Genomic DNA, 20186 nt, shown 5'->3' with positions numbered 1-20186 from the left:
TATCATCCTGTAGTTCCGGAACCAAAAGTCGGGTCCAAATGTAATTTAGGAACCTTGTTTGGGAGTAAACGACTTTTCATATGAATCTGAGTTTGTAAAAACCGGTTGAACCATCCCCGAGAAAATTGGTTACGTGGGATGAGTACTTACTCGCTCCTAGTGACCTAACTCTCACATGCAGTTTTCCTTTCAAAACATTCAATGTGAGCTATCCTCTTCGTGAGGAATGGTTGACTGGTTGTCTGGAACGACAACTTGATGAACACATAGTTTGTTATACTGACGGTTCTCTGTTGAATGGTCGTGCTGGTGCTGGTGTCTACTGTCGTGAAATGAGGCTGGAGCAGTCTCTTTCACTTGGTAGATACTGTACTGTGTTCCAAGCAGAAATCTACGCAATTCTGTGTGGAGTACAATCGGCGCTTCAGCAGAGGATCTGTGGTAAACGAATTTATTTTTGTTCCGACAGTCAGGCAGCCTTAAAAGCACTCAGTTCGAATGACTCACGGTCGAATCTAGTGATCGCATGTCGAACTCAAATTGAAGACCTCAGCATTTCAAATGCTGTTTACTTCTTATGGGTACCCGGCCATTCTGGTATTACTGGAAATGAATGGGCTGATGAGTTGGCTAGAGCTGATGCAACGAATGATTTCGTTGGTCCTGAACCAGCTTTACCACTTTCAACTAGTTGGATAAAGAACAATATTCGTTCTTGGGCTGCATCCAAACATGCCAGCTACTGGCGCAGCTTGCAAACTTGCGCTCAGACCAAAGCATTTCTACCAGATTTAAATCTGAAAATGTCAAAGTGTCTACTGCATTTCTCCAAGCACCATTGCAGTATTCTGGTCAGAGCTCTGACTGGACATTGCAAACTCAATTATCACATGGCTACTATTCAACGTGCTGAGTATTATTCGTGTGACTTGTGTGAATGCGATTATGGTACTTCATATCATCTGATATGTAACTGTCCCGCATTGGCGCAGCTACGTATCCGGGTTTTTGGTTCTCCATACATGGTTGAGTCTGTGTATGCGGAGCTAAAATTGAAGGATATTCTCTCGCTTCTCACCCAATGTGGTAAGGATCTATACTCAGAAGGGTTCATCGTTCTTCCTGGAGTGAATGAATCCCTTCTGTATTCACCTTAAATAGGGTTTAGCAGATTGTTTGGCATCCTTTAGGGGGTACCGAATTTACTTCTGCTTGACATACTGCGAATCGTTCTGCATTCTTCCGGGAGTGCAGAATGGTGTCGCTTTTGTAGGATCTCTAAATCCTCTCGGGGGTTGGAGGTTTTATTAACAGCAGACTGTTCGGGGCCTCGTAGAGGTTCAGAATTTACTTCTGCTTCCACTAAATGTGATCCTCAGTAGATTGTTCGGCATCCCTTAGGGGTGCAGAATTTACTTCTGCTTTTTTGTGTTTTTGTGTCGTCAATTTTTCCCATCCTCCTAGTCCAACCCTTACCATTTCCTTTCAATCCTTCCTTTTATATATCGGGAAAATGATGCTAAAAACAAATTGATGGCAAGGCACAAATCTCCAAATATCAAGGGGAACGTGCCATTTGAGCAAATTTGTTCTGATTCCTGATTCCTGATTGTAAAAACCGGTTGAACCATCCCCGAGAAAATTGAGTGAAATTATTTGTCACACACGCATTTGTTGATCCCGACGAACTGATTCGAATGGTACATAGGTGTTGTGTTCTTCCAGCATTTATTGCTGTAAGTAGCTTAAATCAATATAATTATAGAATTACTTTCAAATCGAAAATGCTGCCATCATCTGATTAACGTATGTCATATTCGAACGATTATGTTGCCAAAAATGAACCATGCTAAAATCGGTCTGAGGCAAAAAGTCATGAAAAAAGATGCTGTACACAGTCTTTTTGGTACTTAGAAACAATTGTGTGTTACAGTATAAAAAATCGTGTTTCACTTTGCTCCCAAGCATTGCGTTGTCATATAGCGCTCAAAATTCCTACTGATGGAATAGGGGGAAAAGTCGTTTACACAAAAATATAGATATTTCCGTTCAAAATGGACGGATTTTAACAATCTGTGGCTTGTTGGATAGCTATTGCCGTGCGGAATCTAAGTCTGGAAACATCTTTTATTTTCAAGGTCAATTGTGACAGATATTGTAAAAAAAACTGAAAATTTTTACATAAAACTTTGTATAACTCAAAAAGTGAACATTCAATCTCAAAACCATTCAATAGCGTTCAAAGTGACGGGGGGACCTTTCATTTGCGGCTAGTTTGATCAAAATCGGTTCAGCGGAGATGGTTCTCTGAGAACTCGACCTCTTAGTTGACAACACACATACAGACACACACACATACACACACGGACATTTGCTCAAGTCGTCAAGCTGAATCGATTGGTATATGACACTCGGCCCTCCGTGCCTCGGAAAATTTTTCTAAAGTTTGAACAAATTCTATACATATTTTTTATATACATAAAAAAAGGTAAGACGATCACCGAAGAATTTGAAACCATTTCTTCCAATGAGAAAGTGTGACAATAGCTAGAATAATCATTTTAAAACATTCAACAGTTTGGTTCAGGTACGTTGAAAGATATTATTAATGTTCAAAGTAATGAGGTGAAGGGATGAGATGGAAATAGGAGCTCAGATGAAATAGGGAGCTGTTACCCTACCATTTATCACAACGATCACAATCCATCCATAAGTAGTCTTCAGTGTGAAGGCATTGGAAAAGATTGCAGTTAGAATCCGTCACATTATTTTGCAAAAGCATTCACTGTTTAGTTTATAGTATTTATATTCGACCATCTTCCGGTGCAAATTTTTATGCTGAACATGCCGCTTGCGTGAAACAATTAATGAACGTTTCTAGCAGTAATGACAGTACTTACGTACTCGGAGACCGATGAATACCACTAAGCTAAAGCAAACTATCGCAAATACAATTGTGGATTCCAGGACTCGCGGAATCTTTTATCCACACAATTCCAATGGTAGATTGCTTAAATAGTCGTTTATCAGTGGTACTGATAGTACCGAGTTTTTTAAACCTAACAGATCGGCTGAAAAGTTCGTATCGTTTCTATGAGAGGGCGCCACTAGAATTAAATCCATACCATTTTCAGTTAGTACCAACCTTCAAAAGATACGTGTATAAATTTGACAGCTGTCTTATTTTTAGTTTGTGAGATATTGCATTTTGAGTGAAGCTACTTTTGTTATTGTGAAAAAAATGGAAAAAAAGGAATTTCGTGTGTTGATGAAACACTACTTTTTGATGAAAAAAAGTGCCGCCGATACCAAAAAATGGCTTGATGAGTGTTACCCAGACACTGCACCGGGCGAAGCAACAATTCGTAAGTGGTTTGCAAAATTTCGTACTGGTCATATGAGCACCGAAGACGATGAACGCAGTGGACGTCCAAAAGAGGCTGTTACCGATGAAAACGTGAAAAAAATTCACAAAATGATTTTCAACGACCGTAAAGTGAAGTTGATCGAGATAGCTGACACCCTAATGATATCAAAGGAACGTGTTGGACATATTATTCACGAATATTTGGATATGAGAAAGCTTTGTGCAAAATGGGTGCCGCGTGAGCTCACAATCAATCAAAAACAACAACGAATTGATGATTCTGAGCAGTGTTTGGAGCTGTTATATCGAAATAAAACCGATTTTTTTCGTCGATATATAACAATGGACGAAACATGGCTCCAGCACTTCACTCCGGAGTCCAATCGACAGTCAGCTGAGTGGACTGCACGCGATGAACCGAACCCAAAGCGTGGAAAGACTCAACAATCGGCCGGTAAGGTTATGGCGTCTGTATTTTGGGATTCGCATGGTATAATTTTCATTGACTACCTTGAAAAGGGAAAAACCATCAACAGTGACTATTATATAGCGTTATTAGAGCGTTTGAAGGACGAAATTAAAAAAAAAAACGGCCTCATTTGAAGAAGAAAAAAGTTTTGTTTCATCAAGACAATGCACCGTGTCACAAGTCGATGAAAACCATGCTGAAATTGAACGAATTGGGCTTCGAATTGCTCCCTCATCCACCGTATTCTCCAGATTTGGCCCCCAGTGACTTTTTCCTGTTCTCAGATCTCAAGAAAATGCTCGCTGGTAAAAAACTTAGAAGCAATGAAGAGGTAATCGCTGAAACTGAGGCCTATTTTGAGGCAAAGGACAAATCGTGCTACAAAAATGGTATCGAAAAGTTGGAAGATCGCTATAATCGCTGTATCGCCTCTGATGGCAATTATGTTGAATAATAAAAACGAATTTTGGCAAAAAAATGTGTGTTTCTATTAAACGATACGAACTTTTCAGCAAAACTGTTATTTCGTCAATTTTAAGAATTGAGGATTCTTTTTAACATATAGCATCAAAAATTTTGTGATTACGATACAATCCGCGATAGCATAAATTAGACACAGATTTTAGCGGAATGGTCCATCATTTGTTTCTAAATTTAATTAGGAACTAATGGTGAGCACCACGACCGGGCTGGAATCCGAACTTTGAAGATACGTATAAAAAAACTCGAAAAAATTACTTCGAATAATTACAAACTCAATTTGTCTGCGTCTCTTAAATTTTTTTCAACTTCTTCTGATAATTTAAATAGTGTTTTAATTTAGTTTTTAATATATATTTTAAGTCGAATATCCACCGGGTGACGCTAACAGACTCACATGACTTAGTACTAAACAAATTGTAAAATTCTTTATTTTGTGCTTAAATCACGAACCGGGGACTGGCCCAGTAGGAGGTTAATTATGCGAGAAATCACACATTATTCAGTCTCAGTGGAACCGAACCTCATAATGAATTCTTTTCGGTCCAGATGTTGAGCTTGTTTGTTTAATGAGCGAGCGATTCAGCTGACAAATGATATTATCTGAGGTTTTCCTATAAGCACGGAATATATATGTTCATATATCCATAGATACAGGATTGGAAATCACATAAAAAAAATCATACGAAAAATATAAAAATAACAAAACATAGTGCACAGATAAATAAAGCAGGTAGACTAAATAGGGGAAAATCTTATAAAGCGTCCCTGCTAGCCAAAATGCCCCCTTTCCTTTCTTAAGCATTGAAGACTTTTCTGAACCAAAGTTTTATCACTAACACTTTTTTTTAGTAGGATCTTTCTGTTATGCAAGTCTGGTGGTTGTCGTTTGCAGGAAAGTATGAAAAAACTAAAAATTTCATTTAGCAGCTTTTCGATGTAAAGTTTTGCTTCGACTAAATACATGTTTTATCCGCCATTTCTTTGACATACTGAATTTCTCAAAACAGTAACTTTGTGGACATTTCAAGAAGCATAATGCATCATTGTTGTGGGATAAAATGTCTTTTGTTGTGTGTCATGCCACTGATTTGTTGTGAGACATATTTTACGGCTGCTGGGGCATTATGTCTGAGGCGAGCGAAAAAAAACTAAGAATGTGGCCGTTTAGGAAAATGTGTTTATATCAATCAATTTTCATGTTTTCTATTGGAGTCATTGAAAATTATGTTCCTCATCCGTATTGCAATGAAATACTTACATTCTCGAGGAAAATATATCAATACACTTGGAAATATCTCAATGTTTTCTTAAGGGGGCCATATTATAACACTTTCCTCTATATTTGGTAATCCCCTGATATTTTGAATAGTTTGCTTTAGTTTCTCTAGAAAATGGGACATCGTACAATCTTAGAACATTAGCATTATTTCATGAGAAAACGTTCGATCACCTCCAATCCGCTATTGCAGAAATAATAAAAAGGTATGGAAAAACGATAGCGAATTGACCGGAATGGTTTAGCCGACCCCGACCGAAATCCTTTCCGTCAATTCATAGACGGTTATCAGAAGCAACGGACCCTTCTGGCCGATTCGCAGATGAATATCGAAAGCGAAATAGTTTTAAGAATAATTCTTTTATCCATGTAGACTAAGTACATCGTCGGGAACTAGTCAAATAGCATCATCGGGACGCCATCCTTAAAATGGCTCCCTAGTCCGATCCCGGCATTCTTTCGGTTTGTTTGCGGTTTGTGTTACTCAGTTATCAGTGATTTGTTTACATATTCAACTACACTTATTTAAAATCATATAAAAATGTACATAATCATTTGCTTGCTGTAAAACCACGTCTAGCTAAATAATTTTATGTGGCTATGTAATGTTCATGTGAAACCCAACTGACGACGAATTCAATGAGGTGAAAGCCAAAAGTTTCTTTTTCATCAAATGTTTTCATACGAAAATAAAATTATACCGCACTTCTTACAATACAGGTTAATTTGTAGTATTATTACAATAATAAAATACAAACGGCTAGTATTCAGAATTAATTTCGTGTTAGTGCCTCAAAATTACCGACTACAAGTTTTACTGCAACGATTACATCCTGAATAACAAAATGAATTTAATGAAAAGAAAAGTTATAAATCTGCCATTATCAACCATTCGAACAAGTTAGTATTATTTCAATGTCCATTTTTAGTATTCGTATTTCAACCGGTTTTAATCACAAGCTGCTTGTGCTACCCCATTCAAAACGGTGTCAATTGATTGATGATATGCCATCAATCTTTGTAATATGTTCAACATTAGCAAGTGAGCAACTATTAAACAATACATCGTTCCTTCAGAAGAGAGAGCTTTTGAGGATGTCGTTGTGGCGAGGTTTACTTTTTCTGTGTTGTCAGCATTTTTGATGCACGTTTGTGCGATGTGATTTGAAATCGTGAAGCATGCAAAATTTAGAGGGGATCATTTATTCTCACTTTTCGATTTCTTCAACACATTTGGTTTAGAATAGCTTATCATAATTAATAAAATAATAATCTATAACCTGTTTTTGGGCCACCTCTAAGATCGAAAAATACAGCATTTACCATGTCAAGAGCCAGGAGGACCTATGTACCAAGCAGAAACAGGAACGAATCGAAAGAATTTATAGTCAAGTGGTAGAGCCAGGAAAGAAACACGGGTGCAACCGATTATTATTGAAGTCGTTCCCCCGATGTTGTCTGCTGCCATATATGGAAGAATCTATAACTGGCCGAGTCGGGGCTTACCCTCTATGGTATTCATCAATATAGCGGGCTTTTCAGACGATAGACTTCCTGCTATTTCAATTTACATAGCAGCAAGTTTTGATTCCCTGTCAGCGAACTCGCTAAAATCCAGCTGATTTTCAAATTAATGCTAAATATTTCATAAGTACTTATATTTCGAACAAATACGAGGATCAAACCAATTGATCAGCCGTAAGCTAGCAAAAAAATGAAATGCATAAAGTTGATCGATAAAAATAAAGTATTCAGGATATAATCTTTTGAGCTCGAAGCTTCACTATATTTGTGTCTCATAATTACTATATTTGTGTCATCAGCAGATAAAGCATAAGTACTAATACATTTATTGATTGTTTTTTTTTATTATTGTACAATAATAATAACTCATATAAATGCTGAAAATCTTCTTTTCGATTTAGTTCTCAACGAATCAATTGAATCTATGCCTAATTGAGCAAAGTCGGATAACATCAGTTCCATAATCCATTAAGATTTCTCATCTCGAGCAATAGCATCTCGCCCTTCATTGAATGGCATTTCAATTATGAGCCTGGGCTAGGCAAATCTAAGAGAAATTCGACCAACACAGTTGACGAGTTAGAGGTGAACATGACACAAGAGCAATAAAAATTGCCAATGACGACAATGTCGTGAAGTGTCAGTCGACTAGCCAGCTGTTAAAAGCGACGAGAAGCGTTTTCTTAAATCCATTTTATGACAGTCTTACTCCGCGTTTCATTCCATCTTACCATCAGAAAATCAAAAGTTATGTGTATTGGGATATGTTAAAGTAAAGACTGATTAACTTCAAAAGCTATATTCCACCTCGGTTTTAACCAGTAGGGTTTTCACCGAGAGCAGAACCTAAGTTATTATACTACTAAAAGTTAACTAAAAATTTTTCTTTGATAATTAAAAAATTTTAACATTTTTCAGAACAAAATTTATTTAAGAATCTCTTTAAGAAGAAAAAAATTAATAATTTTTTTTAAAGTGCGTTTCTAAAGGCAATTTACATAAGTACAAATTTTTGCATAGAATCCTTAATCCTAATATAAATCTAACATGTCCTCTTTTTAAACATCATATCAGATATTTCGTCATTTATTATTAAATCTGCTCGAGAAAATTATTTGAACCAAACGATTAACAGCTGCGAATTTCATAACTATTTAGAGTTTATTTATATAATATCTATTCAAATTTAGCTATTATTAAATTGAAACTCCAATTGCCTTTATGAGATGATAAAGAAGTTTCATGTAACGAAGGTCCCGACGAGTACGAATGTCGTCAACTGGGACATTAGATAGTCTACCTTGGGTACGAAAAGAATTTATTAGTTGAGACCTGTCATCCGAATGACATGATTAATAACGCGATAACCTTTGCCACAAGCACAATGATTAGTCTCGGAGTTTTTTAAGACTTTGTGAATTATTATTTCTTTCTTTGTCAATTATTATTTCTTCAAGCAAACGCCTCGTAATTGATCACGACCTGAAGTGTGGCATACTTTTCTCAATAAATCGAGATAAAAGTTAAATATAAAGATTATTCTCATAGAAAACTATTAGAATTGCTCTAATTCATCTAGAAAAAGATTTCTGGTCACGTGTTCCTAAGCCACACGACGCTTTAAAACCTACACGCAAAACCTACACGCATCTTTTAAGCATAGCCCCTCCAACAAATATTCACGAAAATGATTGATGAAATGTAAATTGCGAAATATATTAGCTTTAGAAAAAAAAACATTTCGTCAATTGAACTAATCAAGTCTTTCCCCCCTCAATCGTGTATTCTATTATCCAACTGAGTAATGATATGAGAGATTTTATTGTGTCTTTAGTCCAATGTTATGAAAATAACGGGTAGCTTCTCTTTTATTTTTATAGGATGCGGAAGAAATCCAGTTTTTTCTACATTTCTCTCCTTTTACAACGGGGAATCAAATGAAATCACTGCAAAAATCCTGATTGTCACTTAGTTTTATAGTTTATCCCTTGGTGGGTAGTGTAAATATTAATGTATCGAAAATGGGCATTCGACCAAAAAAGTTTGAGAATCATTGCTGAATTTTATTGTTGAATATTTTACTGCTTCAATGTACCGTCAACTAATTGAAAACACTGGATGTATTACACTCGTATACATTAAAAGGCTGCTCTGTTCGATAATTTTTGCATACTTCATGCCGGATGGATATTTAACTAGTGTTCAGGCTGTCTGAAGTTTGTTTGATTTATTTGCCATAAAACAAAATATCTTCGGTCAACACATCATTTATTATTATTTCACTTGTATACGCATACTTACAAACTTCTCAATGTATGCTCTAAGAGGCTAAAACGTGTATCAAATCAATGCGGTGAAATTATGATTCCTTGTATACACCGGTCGTCAGCTGCATCACAGTTTGTGACAACTGCAACGGTTTTCGATAAGTATAACTGCAACTCTCAACATGTTTTACTGACTACTCATGTAACCGACCGCATGGAGATAAAAGCCATTCAGTAGCAGACAAATGAATAGCTGCGATTTAATGATTTAACTCCTATATCATTGTGGTCAAAATGAATAAATATGGTTGTGGTGTCTTGCCACGGATTGATTTGTGTGCTCTATTCAAAGTGTTTGTCACTATAGAGCTGGATAATATACCAAAACCTCTATCTAACATATTTGGAATACAATCATCCACATTTACTTGTGAGTCCATTTTTATAGTTAAACTGTTTATAGAAGCATATTAAAATTCAAATTTATTGATTTTGTGCACAATGAGAAATATGATAAATTTTACTGTGGTCTTCGAACTTCGAAACACTGCGGCAGTATACATTATTTTATAAAAATGAAACCGATGGATCGGATCAAATTTCAGCTGATCGCTTTCATACAGGAAAAAACCAGTCTGGGAGTTTGTTGTATTAAACAAATAGCCACGATAGCTTTGAAACTATTGAATTTCGCATACGCTGCTGTTGGTGATGACGGTTGAGTTCGAAGAAATTGTCGGTTGTTTAAAAGTGCTAAACCTTACAATAAAGCTATGCATTCAATCGGAGTGCCAGTTTCGTTTGACGTTTTCATGCTTCTAAAATAACGTCGAGTTTTATATATTAAAGAACCTGTTTTTTATTTAAGAATGCCGTAAATCCAATTTAATATCCTGGTAACGATGCCCTCTTAGAAAAAAACGTTCAACGATGATCCTTCATTGGTCCAATGAAAGTCCAATCAATCGTTCAACGGGAGGCCAACACGGGACCTCCGTTTGACGATTTTGAAACAGACCGTTGAAACGAATGCCATTTATTTCGTTCAACAAACCCGGCAGACAAAGGTCCATTGTTGAGATAATTTTTAACATGATGAGTTGGAGTTGGACTAGTTTTACTGCAGAATTTCAGAAGTTTTTTCCACTTATTTGTTTAAACTTGCACAATACTTTTACTTCACGTAAAATAACAGAAATATTTCTTTCTATGTAAAGGTAACATTTATTTATCACACTATTTATGAAAGAGAAAAAACAACAACAAACCGTTCCAACAAATTGAACGAATATTTCGTGCAGTATGTCGTTCAACAAGCGCTCAAAGACCAATAAAATAGAACCGCCTGCTGAGAGGGACTCTGTGAGTTGGTTTCATCAGGTGCTGCAAAAGTTTTCAAAATGGCGACTTTGAGAATAAAAGTCTATTCACACTATCATCATTTTTGCATTTTTTCTCCAGAATTATCGTTCCACAAAATAAATTCAAATGTTTTGCATGATAAAAAGCATGATTCGAACAACATTTTGTAATTTTTTCGTGGAAAAATATTGAGAAATACGTCGGTGAAGAGGTATTTTTGTGAACGCTTCTATCATGATTTGCAGTGTCCACTGTCAGAAGTCAACAAATGAACGCAGCATAATTAGAGTAGAAGTTTTTCTAGATCACAACGTTTCTGTTTGATTTTTTTTATTAATTTTTTAAATTTTTGGTGGTTGTTCAAAATGAAAACTACGATTTTTCACGAAAAAATCCACCATTTTGTAGCTGTTAAACCTCTAACAAACAACGAAAAGGAAAACTTTGGGGTCTGGTTTTTTATATGTAGAAAGTGTGTGCAAAATTTGAAAACATTGGTGCAGTAGTTTTTGAATGACGATGGAAACGAACTTTCAAAACATGCTTTCGAGGAAAACGCGTTTAAAGGTTTTTGTCTATAAAATCAATGGAAATAATTAATTACTCCAGGGAGCCCGTAGGGTCTAACATTTTCAAAAAATCATTTTTTTCTTTTATAATTTATTATAACGTAACATTTTAAGAATGTTTTGTCAAGTTTTGAAGTCAATCGAAGTAGAAATCTTGGGCCTGTGCGAGCTCTTCGTATAATGAGATAGCTATAGATAGAGTTTCGTTCCAAAAAGCTTGAAAATTTCACAGAATATTCTTCAAATGTTTTACTATAAGAAAATATAAAGAAAATAATAAATGATTTAGTGTTAGACCCTACCCGCCCTTTAAACGAAAACCGAACGCATCAGTTAGAGATGTGACTAAAAAGTTGCATGTGAGTAAGACTTTCGTGCAGAATACGTTTAAGCTTCAGAAGTTCTTACACCGTGACGAAAAACTGAACACGGTCGCGAAAAGTCGTGTTAACGAAACCATACTGCTGTATAATGTATGACAAGATATATGTGAAGGAGGATTCCAACCAGATGCCAGGAACCCTGTATGATGATGGTGATGATGGTCCCACCTTCATTAAGTAGTGGATTCTCTGTTTCACTGAAAGACATTATAATGCGTTCAGTAGACAATCTGAAGAATCTATATCTACTACTTTTTAGAATTAATCGCATGATTTTATTTTGCAATCGTTATCAATTTTTATAGCAAGATTTATGTGTTATTAGCAAGAAACAAAATGGATGCGCAGAAATCAATGTACGGTGAAATGACTGTTTTATACAGAAGAATCTTGCTGTGGATCGTTAAGTTATTTTTCAATCGACAGAATGTACCGTACTTTTTGGCAAATAACCCTATATTTAGTTTTCACGACATTTAGTTTCAGTTGCTTAAATTTGAACCACCGAACGTAGATCCTCGTTTGAATGTGCAACAGCTTCATTAAATTCATTGAAATCTTTGCCTGCAATGAACAGAACAGTATCATCAGCATACAAATTTATGTCACTAAAACGAAGACTCGCTTCATATCATTACTATACATAAATAGAATAGGACCTAACACACTTATCTGAGGCACACCGCAAGTGAATTACTGAGCTAAACAGTCTTATGAGATTTACCACATAAATAGTCTTCTAACCATATATGTGCCATTCTCCCAATACCAAAACGTTGCAATGTTTGCAACAATAAAGGCCTAGAAATTGTTTCGAAGGATCGCTTCAGATCCAAGATCACTGCCAAAATACTCTCTCTGCATTTGATTTTCTCCTTCCATTTTGCCAATACTAGGTTCACAGCGGTTTCGCAATAGTGACTCTTTCGATATCTCCATTGTTCGATATCTCCATTGTTAGTAAACTATAACTGTTCAAAGAGTTGATAAGCTGATCTTTAACTATAAGTTCTAGAATTTTTTTTCCAGCGTGTGCAACATGTGAATGGGACGGTACTCCTCGGCTTCATCAATCCCAGAAACTTTGTGGATATGAACCACCAGAGATTCGTTCCAAACTTTTGGCAACTGCCACTTGTACAACGATTCATTCACCGAATCCAGTAGATCGTGTTCGATAACATGAAAGCAATTCTTTTGATCACTTTTGAGTTAACATTGTCAATACCAATACTACTCAAGTGACTATCATTGTTAGTTCTACAGAATCTTTTGTACTGTTTAGTCTTTTCCCGTTTTACCCGTAAGAGGTCTATTTAGTACCAGCTTTTTGAGTTGTTCAACCCAACGTACTTTTCCGTTATTAATTTATTTGTACACGTTTTCAATACGTAGGTCAGAATAGATGCCCTGCAATCCAAATTTCCAGTCAAGCATCTTGATACAAGTTGAGACATGGTTTGCTTTGAGTATTGTCTCCAACACTTGATTTTCACTGTATTTTCCTCATTTCTAGGACTATTCGTTACGTACATTACAATTGTTTCATTATCTGAAATCTTGCAATCGGCTTCCACGCTTTAATAAACACCGGAATCGGAATACACGTGATCTATTAATGATATACTGTATCTCGAAATTCTTGTAAATTCATTCACAGTTTACATGGAATTGAAGAATTCTGCTAACTGTTTCAATTGATTCGACTTTGATCACTAAGTCAATCAATATTGAACTCGGAGAGTGGTATAAAACTTCATAATCTCACATCTGTATGCCTCTTTCAACTGATATACCCAAGAACCAATTACTTTCAACTACTTCGTTCAATTGAATGCTGCATTTAATCGATGAATGTGATATTCCCGAGAATCTCTGGATTTTTTGTGCCGAAAACTCTGAATTTCCCAAAAACTCAGGAACTGCGCCCAATAGAAAAAACACTGGGCCATTATGAGGGAGCATCTTCTGAGGTTGTGCAGAATTATATGACTGAGATTGAAGCCTAGGTTCGCATACTCGGATATAAAGGCGAAATAAGTTAAATGAATGGTGCCAAAACTAACTTTAATTACTTCTTTTTATTTCATGAAAATGCTGTAAGTGAAATAAAACTTGTTTGCCTTCAAATACTTTTAGAAAGATAATTTAAAAAATATGATTCATCGCAGTCGTAAGGAGAAAAACAGTGAATCAATCAATTCGCTGCAATAGTCATAATAATAAACAAAATTGTTCATCTCAGGCTTCATTACATATAACAAAAGACAAAATTTTAAATAGTATTGTCTATATCCAAGTTATATTCTTATGATCAAAGCTACAGCATTTTCATTGCAATCCACATTTTCACATATTGGTGCTTCGATCTTCATCGACATATTCGCAAAGATTATTCTTTCAGATATGTTATCTCCTATAACCCAGAATGGAAAGACATGCTGGCGCCACATATTGAGTTTGCGAGCCCTCGTTCGTAAGTACCAAAATGTTATCCACAACAGTCTCAGACATAAACTGCACAAGTTTCATTCCTATTTCCTTCTAGTATTTGCACTAGATAGAAATTGTTGCAGCTTCAGCACAGACTGGATGGCTCCAAACTGTAAATATGTAGAATATGTGTGTTGGGTGAATTCCTGAAGCAACTTTACTTTACGGCAAATGTCGTTCCATACTCAATATAAAACAAGGTCACCAACGAAAAGCTCCGATGTTTTCGTTTACTTGCTATCATAAAATGTTTGATAATACAAATATGCTTTCCATACTTTCCTGTATACACCACATACATACATAAGATTTATTCTAGGACACAAACGTTTATTTTCCGTGAATATTGCTTTTAAATTAAGTGCTTCTCGGTGCACATAAATTTTGATTTATGTAGCGTGTTTCGCACGCGACGCTCAACGGCAAGACAACTTAATTCTCGCATATTTGGATATTCCGAAATCAACACGATTCATATATTGCAACCTACTTTAATGTTTGTTCTTTGTCACATGTTTAATGAATTGTATAGCAGATTGGCTGTTAGCAAACATTCAATTCATAGGAGGTAGGATACCAAAAATCAAACTAGTGTCGTATTTTTTCCTCTTACTCTTTGCCTGCCGCCTTGGCTCAAAATGTATATTCTGGGATCGAAATAGAGAACAGGAATAAAAGAAACAAAAATAAGTCTTCTAAGTATTTTTATTTCCGTAAATTCCGTAAATCGCAAGAAAATGTTTTGTTTACAATGCTTGATTTTGAGGAGTATCAACCGAATATCACATCCATAAAAATGCACCCAATGATAATTGATTATTCTTGTCATGAGCGGTAGAAACTTTCTGGTCCTTCTCTCGTAGACTTACCTTATAAACTCCCACGACGTCGACAGCTGTTGAGGCGCGGTTAACGTACATGATGAAATGCTAGGCACATTTCTCTTATCAGTGGCAGCAGTAGTAGAACTAATTTCTTCGGTTTTACTTGCCTTCCGTACTGAAGAACTGCGAAAAAGTTTTTTAGTGAATTTCGGTGTCAACGGAGGGTCTGGAAACAGTCCCATTTTCCGGCACCGACACAACTCTTCACGCCCGCACAAGCACTCGCGTATTTAGAGCTCTATACTAGACGGAAGCCGCTGATAAAAAGAACAAAAACACTCCCACGAAGAAACCTATGCAGGCTTACCCGACAGAATATTGCTCTCCCATAAACCAATATGAATTCGTAATTTAGGAACTATATTTTTACACAATAGTAATTCGTTCATCAAGATGACTGAATTTAATACAGCATGTTTTTAAAATTGAAAGTTGATAGAAATCTAAAGAAGGATAGATTTTTTTTTTCGAAACTAGCAACAAACCAGCACCGCACCGCAGTAAAGCGCATACACATGCAAACTGCCGAGGCGCATGTAACATGTTAGAGTAATGCAAAAGAGCATCTATCTGAGAGCTTCCATAGTCGATGCCATATTCTGCTTTTTATACTACAATACATCGGTTCTTCTGCTTGCTTAACATAACTGTATCTTCCGAGAGCAGCCGACTTACCATAATAATAAAATAAGTGTCACTTTTATCGGTACCTCCCTTCCAGTGAGGTTAGCTCAATATTTATTATTGGCCATCTGGTAGTGAATGCTGGAACTACAGAACATCCAAGCAGTTGAAAAATTCAAAACTAGGTGTAATATCTTTATTTGAAGAGACCGTTGAGCAAAATTTTATTTTTGTCATATAATAATGATTCTACTCGATTGTGCTTACAGTCATTAGTAATGATATCAGATTTGAGCAGATCAAACTGATTTTCCGTCAATGTGAAAGTTTACCGATCCAAAATTAAAACTCTTATATTAGTTTTAGAACAGAAAACCATTGATCCATATGATAAAATATGCTTATGTTGGATCTGCAGAGTAGAAATTCATAACAACATAATCTCATCATAAGTACTGATCAAAAATGCAGACTCCTCAAATTTTGTTTTCATTCAAATCAAACTATACTTATTACATGATCAACTCAAAACGGCAGAAATCGATAGCCGGATCCAACAAACAATTATATGTCTAAATATTTTTTTATGAATTGTATTGTAATTTTTATGTTAGTTTTATGAATTGTATTGTTATTTTTTGTTACAAAAAAGTAAAAATATTGAAATTTTTTGAACGTAAACATATTCAAAATTTAAGACATTATTCAGACTGTACATTTGTGCGGTTGGTGCGTTTTCTACAATCTCTAGATTTTCTACGTAGAAAATATATAACACAGTTTTCTAGGTAGAAAACATACACGACACGAAAAAACGCGTAGCTTGTCATTCCTGATAAACCTACGACATATTCAGAAAATTAATGAAAAGCAGACCTGAAAATACTTTTACGGTGCTATTATTTTGAACTGCACTGTACATTGAACAAAGAAAAAGTGGGTGGGTAATGTCAGAGACATAACTGGAAGATGTGAGCACGAATAAAACTAACATGTATCTTCACACTTCTGAATATCTAAAATCGTTCTCGTTAGTAGATATATTTAGTGAATTGTGCAAGGTTACATTTTTTTACTTAACCTATACTAATGTATGACGAACTCACGAACCACTTATTTCAACACACAAATTAATAACACAGGTCAAAAGAGGGTGAGAGTAATGCAAGAAAACATAAAAAAAATCTTAAATAATTAATTTACTAATACTAAAAGTCAACTGCGCAGAGAATGAATGGAACGTATTAATGGTAACGCGATAATGCAATGGCGCTCTCTGCATCAAAGCTGTCGTCCGAGCACGAGAAAGGCAAAACTGTAGTTTTCAGTTTTTGTGGTTTTATTTTCTTTTTAAACACGTTTATTTCATAGACAATATACATTAGTTTTACTTCGCCGTGGCATCCACAATACATAGTACTTTAAACCTAATACATTTCAAATATGATATTAGTATGGTGGTATTCATTAGTAAATCTAAACACTGTTTCTATCAAGCGATTTGCTATTATAAATTACATTAAACAAAATACATTTCTTTTGTACATGACCTTATAACTATTTCAGGTTTCTTTGTATCAGTTCATCACTTTTATTCAATATAAGATAGCTGGTTATTGTATGAACTCATGGAAGAGAAAGGGGCCTAACATAAAATAAAATTTAAATTGGAACTCCAATGGACTTAATAAAATGATAAAGAAGTTTCATGTAAGGAAGGTCACAACAAGCAAGAATGTCTCGAACTGGGACATTGGATAGTCTACCGTGAGTACGCAAAGAATTTATTAGTTGAGATCTGTCAGACCCCACGCATGTCCAAACGACATGATCAATATCGCGATAAACTTCGCCACAAGCACAATGATTAGTCTCGGAAAGTCCAATTCGAAGGAGATGTGCATCTAACGTGCAGTGATTGGACATGAGTCTGGACATCACACGAATGAAGTCCCTACTTGTGTGGGTGCAAACGAGTTTATAATAACTAATGCATAGTATGCCATGACAAATTGCGGTGGACATCATTGCACCAGGTCAAGCGAGCTGTAACAGAATTGCTTTGCACATTTCACCACGAACAACCTTACAGGTAAGAAGTGTACCGCTCTGGGTGATTCCGTTTTCAATTAATAGTTATAAAATTCACAATGGCGATCCTGCCAGGAGTCATAATTTTAATAGCAGTTTTTCAGAAACATCTCGCATGAAAACGGAATCACCCAAAGCAATTCAAAATATATACCAATATTCGGCTACAATCGTACTATGTGGTACGCAGGTTTTCTTGTTCAATTGAGAAAAGAAAATGGTCGACGAGAAAATGCGTTATGTTGAAAATGAATTAAAAAGCGGATCACTATGGTCGCGCATTATAAGCGGACCAGGAAGGTCGCGCAATTTTAATAAAAATGGCGGATTCTCGAAATCGCGCATCACAGAGCGGACCAGGAAGGTCGCGCAAATATTTAAATGTAAATAAGCGGACCGGAAACGTCGCGCACAAAAGGAAGCAGCAACGTGGCCGTGCAAATAAAAAAGCGGATTTGAATAATCGTGCATTGCAAAGCGGATTTTTAGATCGCGCACATTTGCTTCGTAAGTAATCTTACGCGCATATGTTTGCGTGTAATTCCAGACCACAAAAAAGTGTTAAATGCAAGATATATGGAGAATAACGGAAAATATGTCCGATGGGTCAGCGGTGCGAGCAATGCAGAGAATCAGACGACATTTGACGCATCTGTTGATCAGACTGACGAGGAGTCAACGATTCCAGTAACGCCGTGCAATTTGAGCATGTTATGCTTCAGGTAGTGAAATCGAACTCGAAAACAATGTTGACAATGATTTAAAAAAATGTACAAACAAATACAGGTGTACTCATAAAGACCTAATTTGTCAAATGACGGGTAATTTCATTTTTTTGGCTTAATTTTTTTTCGATAAACACGTTTATTTAATAGGCAATATACATAAGTTTTTCTTCGCCGTGGCATCCACAAAACATAGTACTTTAAACTTAATATGTTTTTATCAAGCGATTTACTATTACTGGGACATTGGATAGTCTACCTTGGGTACGCAAGAAATTTATTAGTTGAGATCTGACATCACGATACTCCTCGCATGTCTAAACGACATGATCAATATCGCGATAACCTTCGCCACAAGCACAATGATTAGTCCCGGAAAGTCCAATTCGAAGGAGATGTGTATCTATTGTGTAGTGATTGGACATGAGTCTGGATATCACACGAATGAAGTCCCTACTCACATTCAGTCCCATGAACCATGCCTTTGTCGATATTTTAGGAATAATTGAGTGCATCTACCGACCCAGATCATCTTTATCCCAAGAAGCTTGCTGGCAAGTGTTCTTTGGCGGGACGCACTATAGAATTCTTTGAAAGCAATTGGTCTCTCATGAATTTCACCCTCAAAAGCACCACGTTTGGCTAAACTCTTTCATTGCCTGGAATAGATCAATGAACCGGGAGCCAGACTAAAGTGATTTGATAATTATTATTCAATATGTCGTCCAGACACTGTTTTATTTTGCCCAAGAAAAACGATTCATTTTTGCCAGCAGCGTTTGAACGAATGGCTTCAATTGCACTCAGACTATCTGTGAAGAGAAAATAATGGTTTGGAGATAATGTGACGATTACACTCAAACTATAATGAACTGCTGCTAACTCTGCTATATACACAGATGCAGGTTCTTGGAGCCTAAATGAAGCCGAAACATTATTGTTGAATATACCAAACCCAGTAGCCTCTTCAGTTAGTGATCAGTCCGTGTAAAATATTTTCTCAGAGTCAATATGCCTGAACTTACTTGTAAATATTTTTGGGATTTCCATCGAGCGTAGGTGTTCCGGGATTCCACGCACTTCGCGCTGCATGGATGTGTCGATAAATAAAGTTGAATCAGGGACATTTAGGAGGCTGTGACGGATAGGAATATATCTTGAAGAGTCGATTTCCTGTGACATATGGTTAAAATATACTGTCATGAATCTTGTTTGAGATTGAAGCTCAACTAGCCTTTTGAAGTTATTAATAACCAGGGGATTCAGTACCTCACATGCTATTAGCAGTCGCGATGAAAGCTCCCAAAAACGATCTTTCAAAGGAAGAACTCCCAGCAGAACTTCGAGACTCATTGTATGTGTCGAATGCATGCAGCCTAAGCAATTCGCAAACAACGATACTGAATTCGCTCCAGTTTGATAATATGAGAGTTTGCAGCGGAACGAAAGCAAATACATCCATATTCCATCACTGAAAGTATCGTTGTCTGATACAATTTTATCACACGGAACGACCGAAATTAGCTCTGCGCCTAATTCGTATTACTGTTTTTGAATTAGTTGATTTTAACAACAAAATTTCCAAAATAACTATAAAATTAGTTAAAATTTAGAATTTACTGTGCTGAAAAAAACTCTTATTTATAGAGAAAGTGTTTAGTTGGCGAAT

At 36.0% G+C, this 20186-nt stretch overlaps 1 protein-coding gene across 3 annotated transcripts in view; it reads right to left on the bottom strand.

The window, feature by feature from the left end:
• The window catches only part of LOC131435069 (uncharacterized), a 117273-nt gene extending 101701 nt beyond the window's left edge, over positions 1-15572 (bottom strand). For 2 of the 3 annotated variants that reach the window (XR_009230441.1, XM_058602558.1), the window contains exon 1: positions 15063-15572. Coding sequence is in view for 1 of the 3 variants with exons in the window: in XM_058602558.1 (XP_058458541.1) it covers positions 15063-15259 (197 nt within the window). In the remaining 2 variants the exon portion in view is untranslated. The remainder of the gene's footprint in view (positions 1-15062) is intronic. The other variant, XM_058602561.1, reaches the window with a different exon arrangement.
• Positions 15573-20186: the final 4614 nt, after the last annotated feature.

This window comes from Malaya genurostris, chromosome 3 (assembly GCF_030247185.1).
Source record: "Malaya genurostris strain Urasoe2022 chromosome 3, Malgen_1.1, whole genome shotgun sequence".
Classification (NCBI taxonomy): Eukaryota; Metazoa; Arthropoda; class Insecta; order Diptera; family Culicidae; genus Malaya; species Malaya genurostris.
The sequence above is the reverse complement of the archived record's forward strand: the minus strand, read 5'-3'. Positions and strand labels throughout refer to the sequence as shown.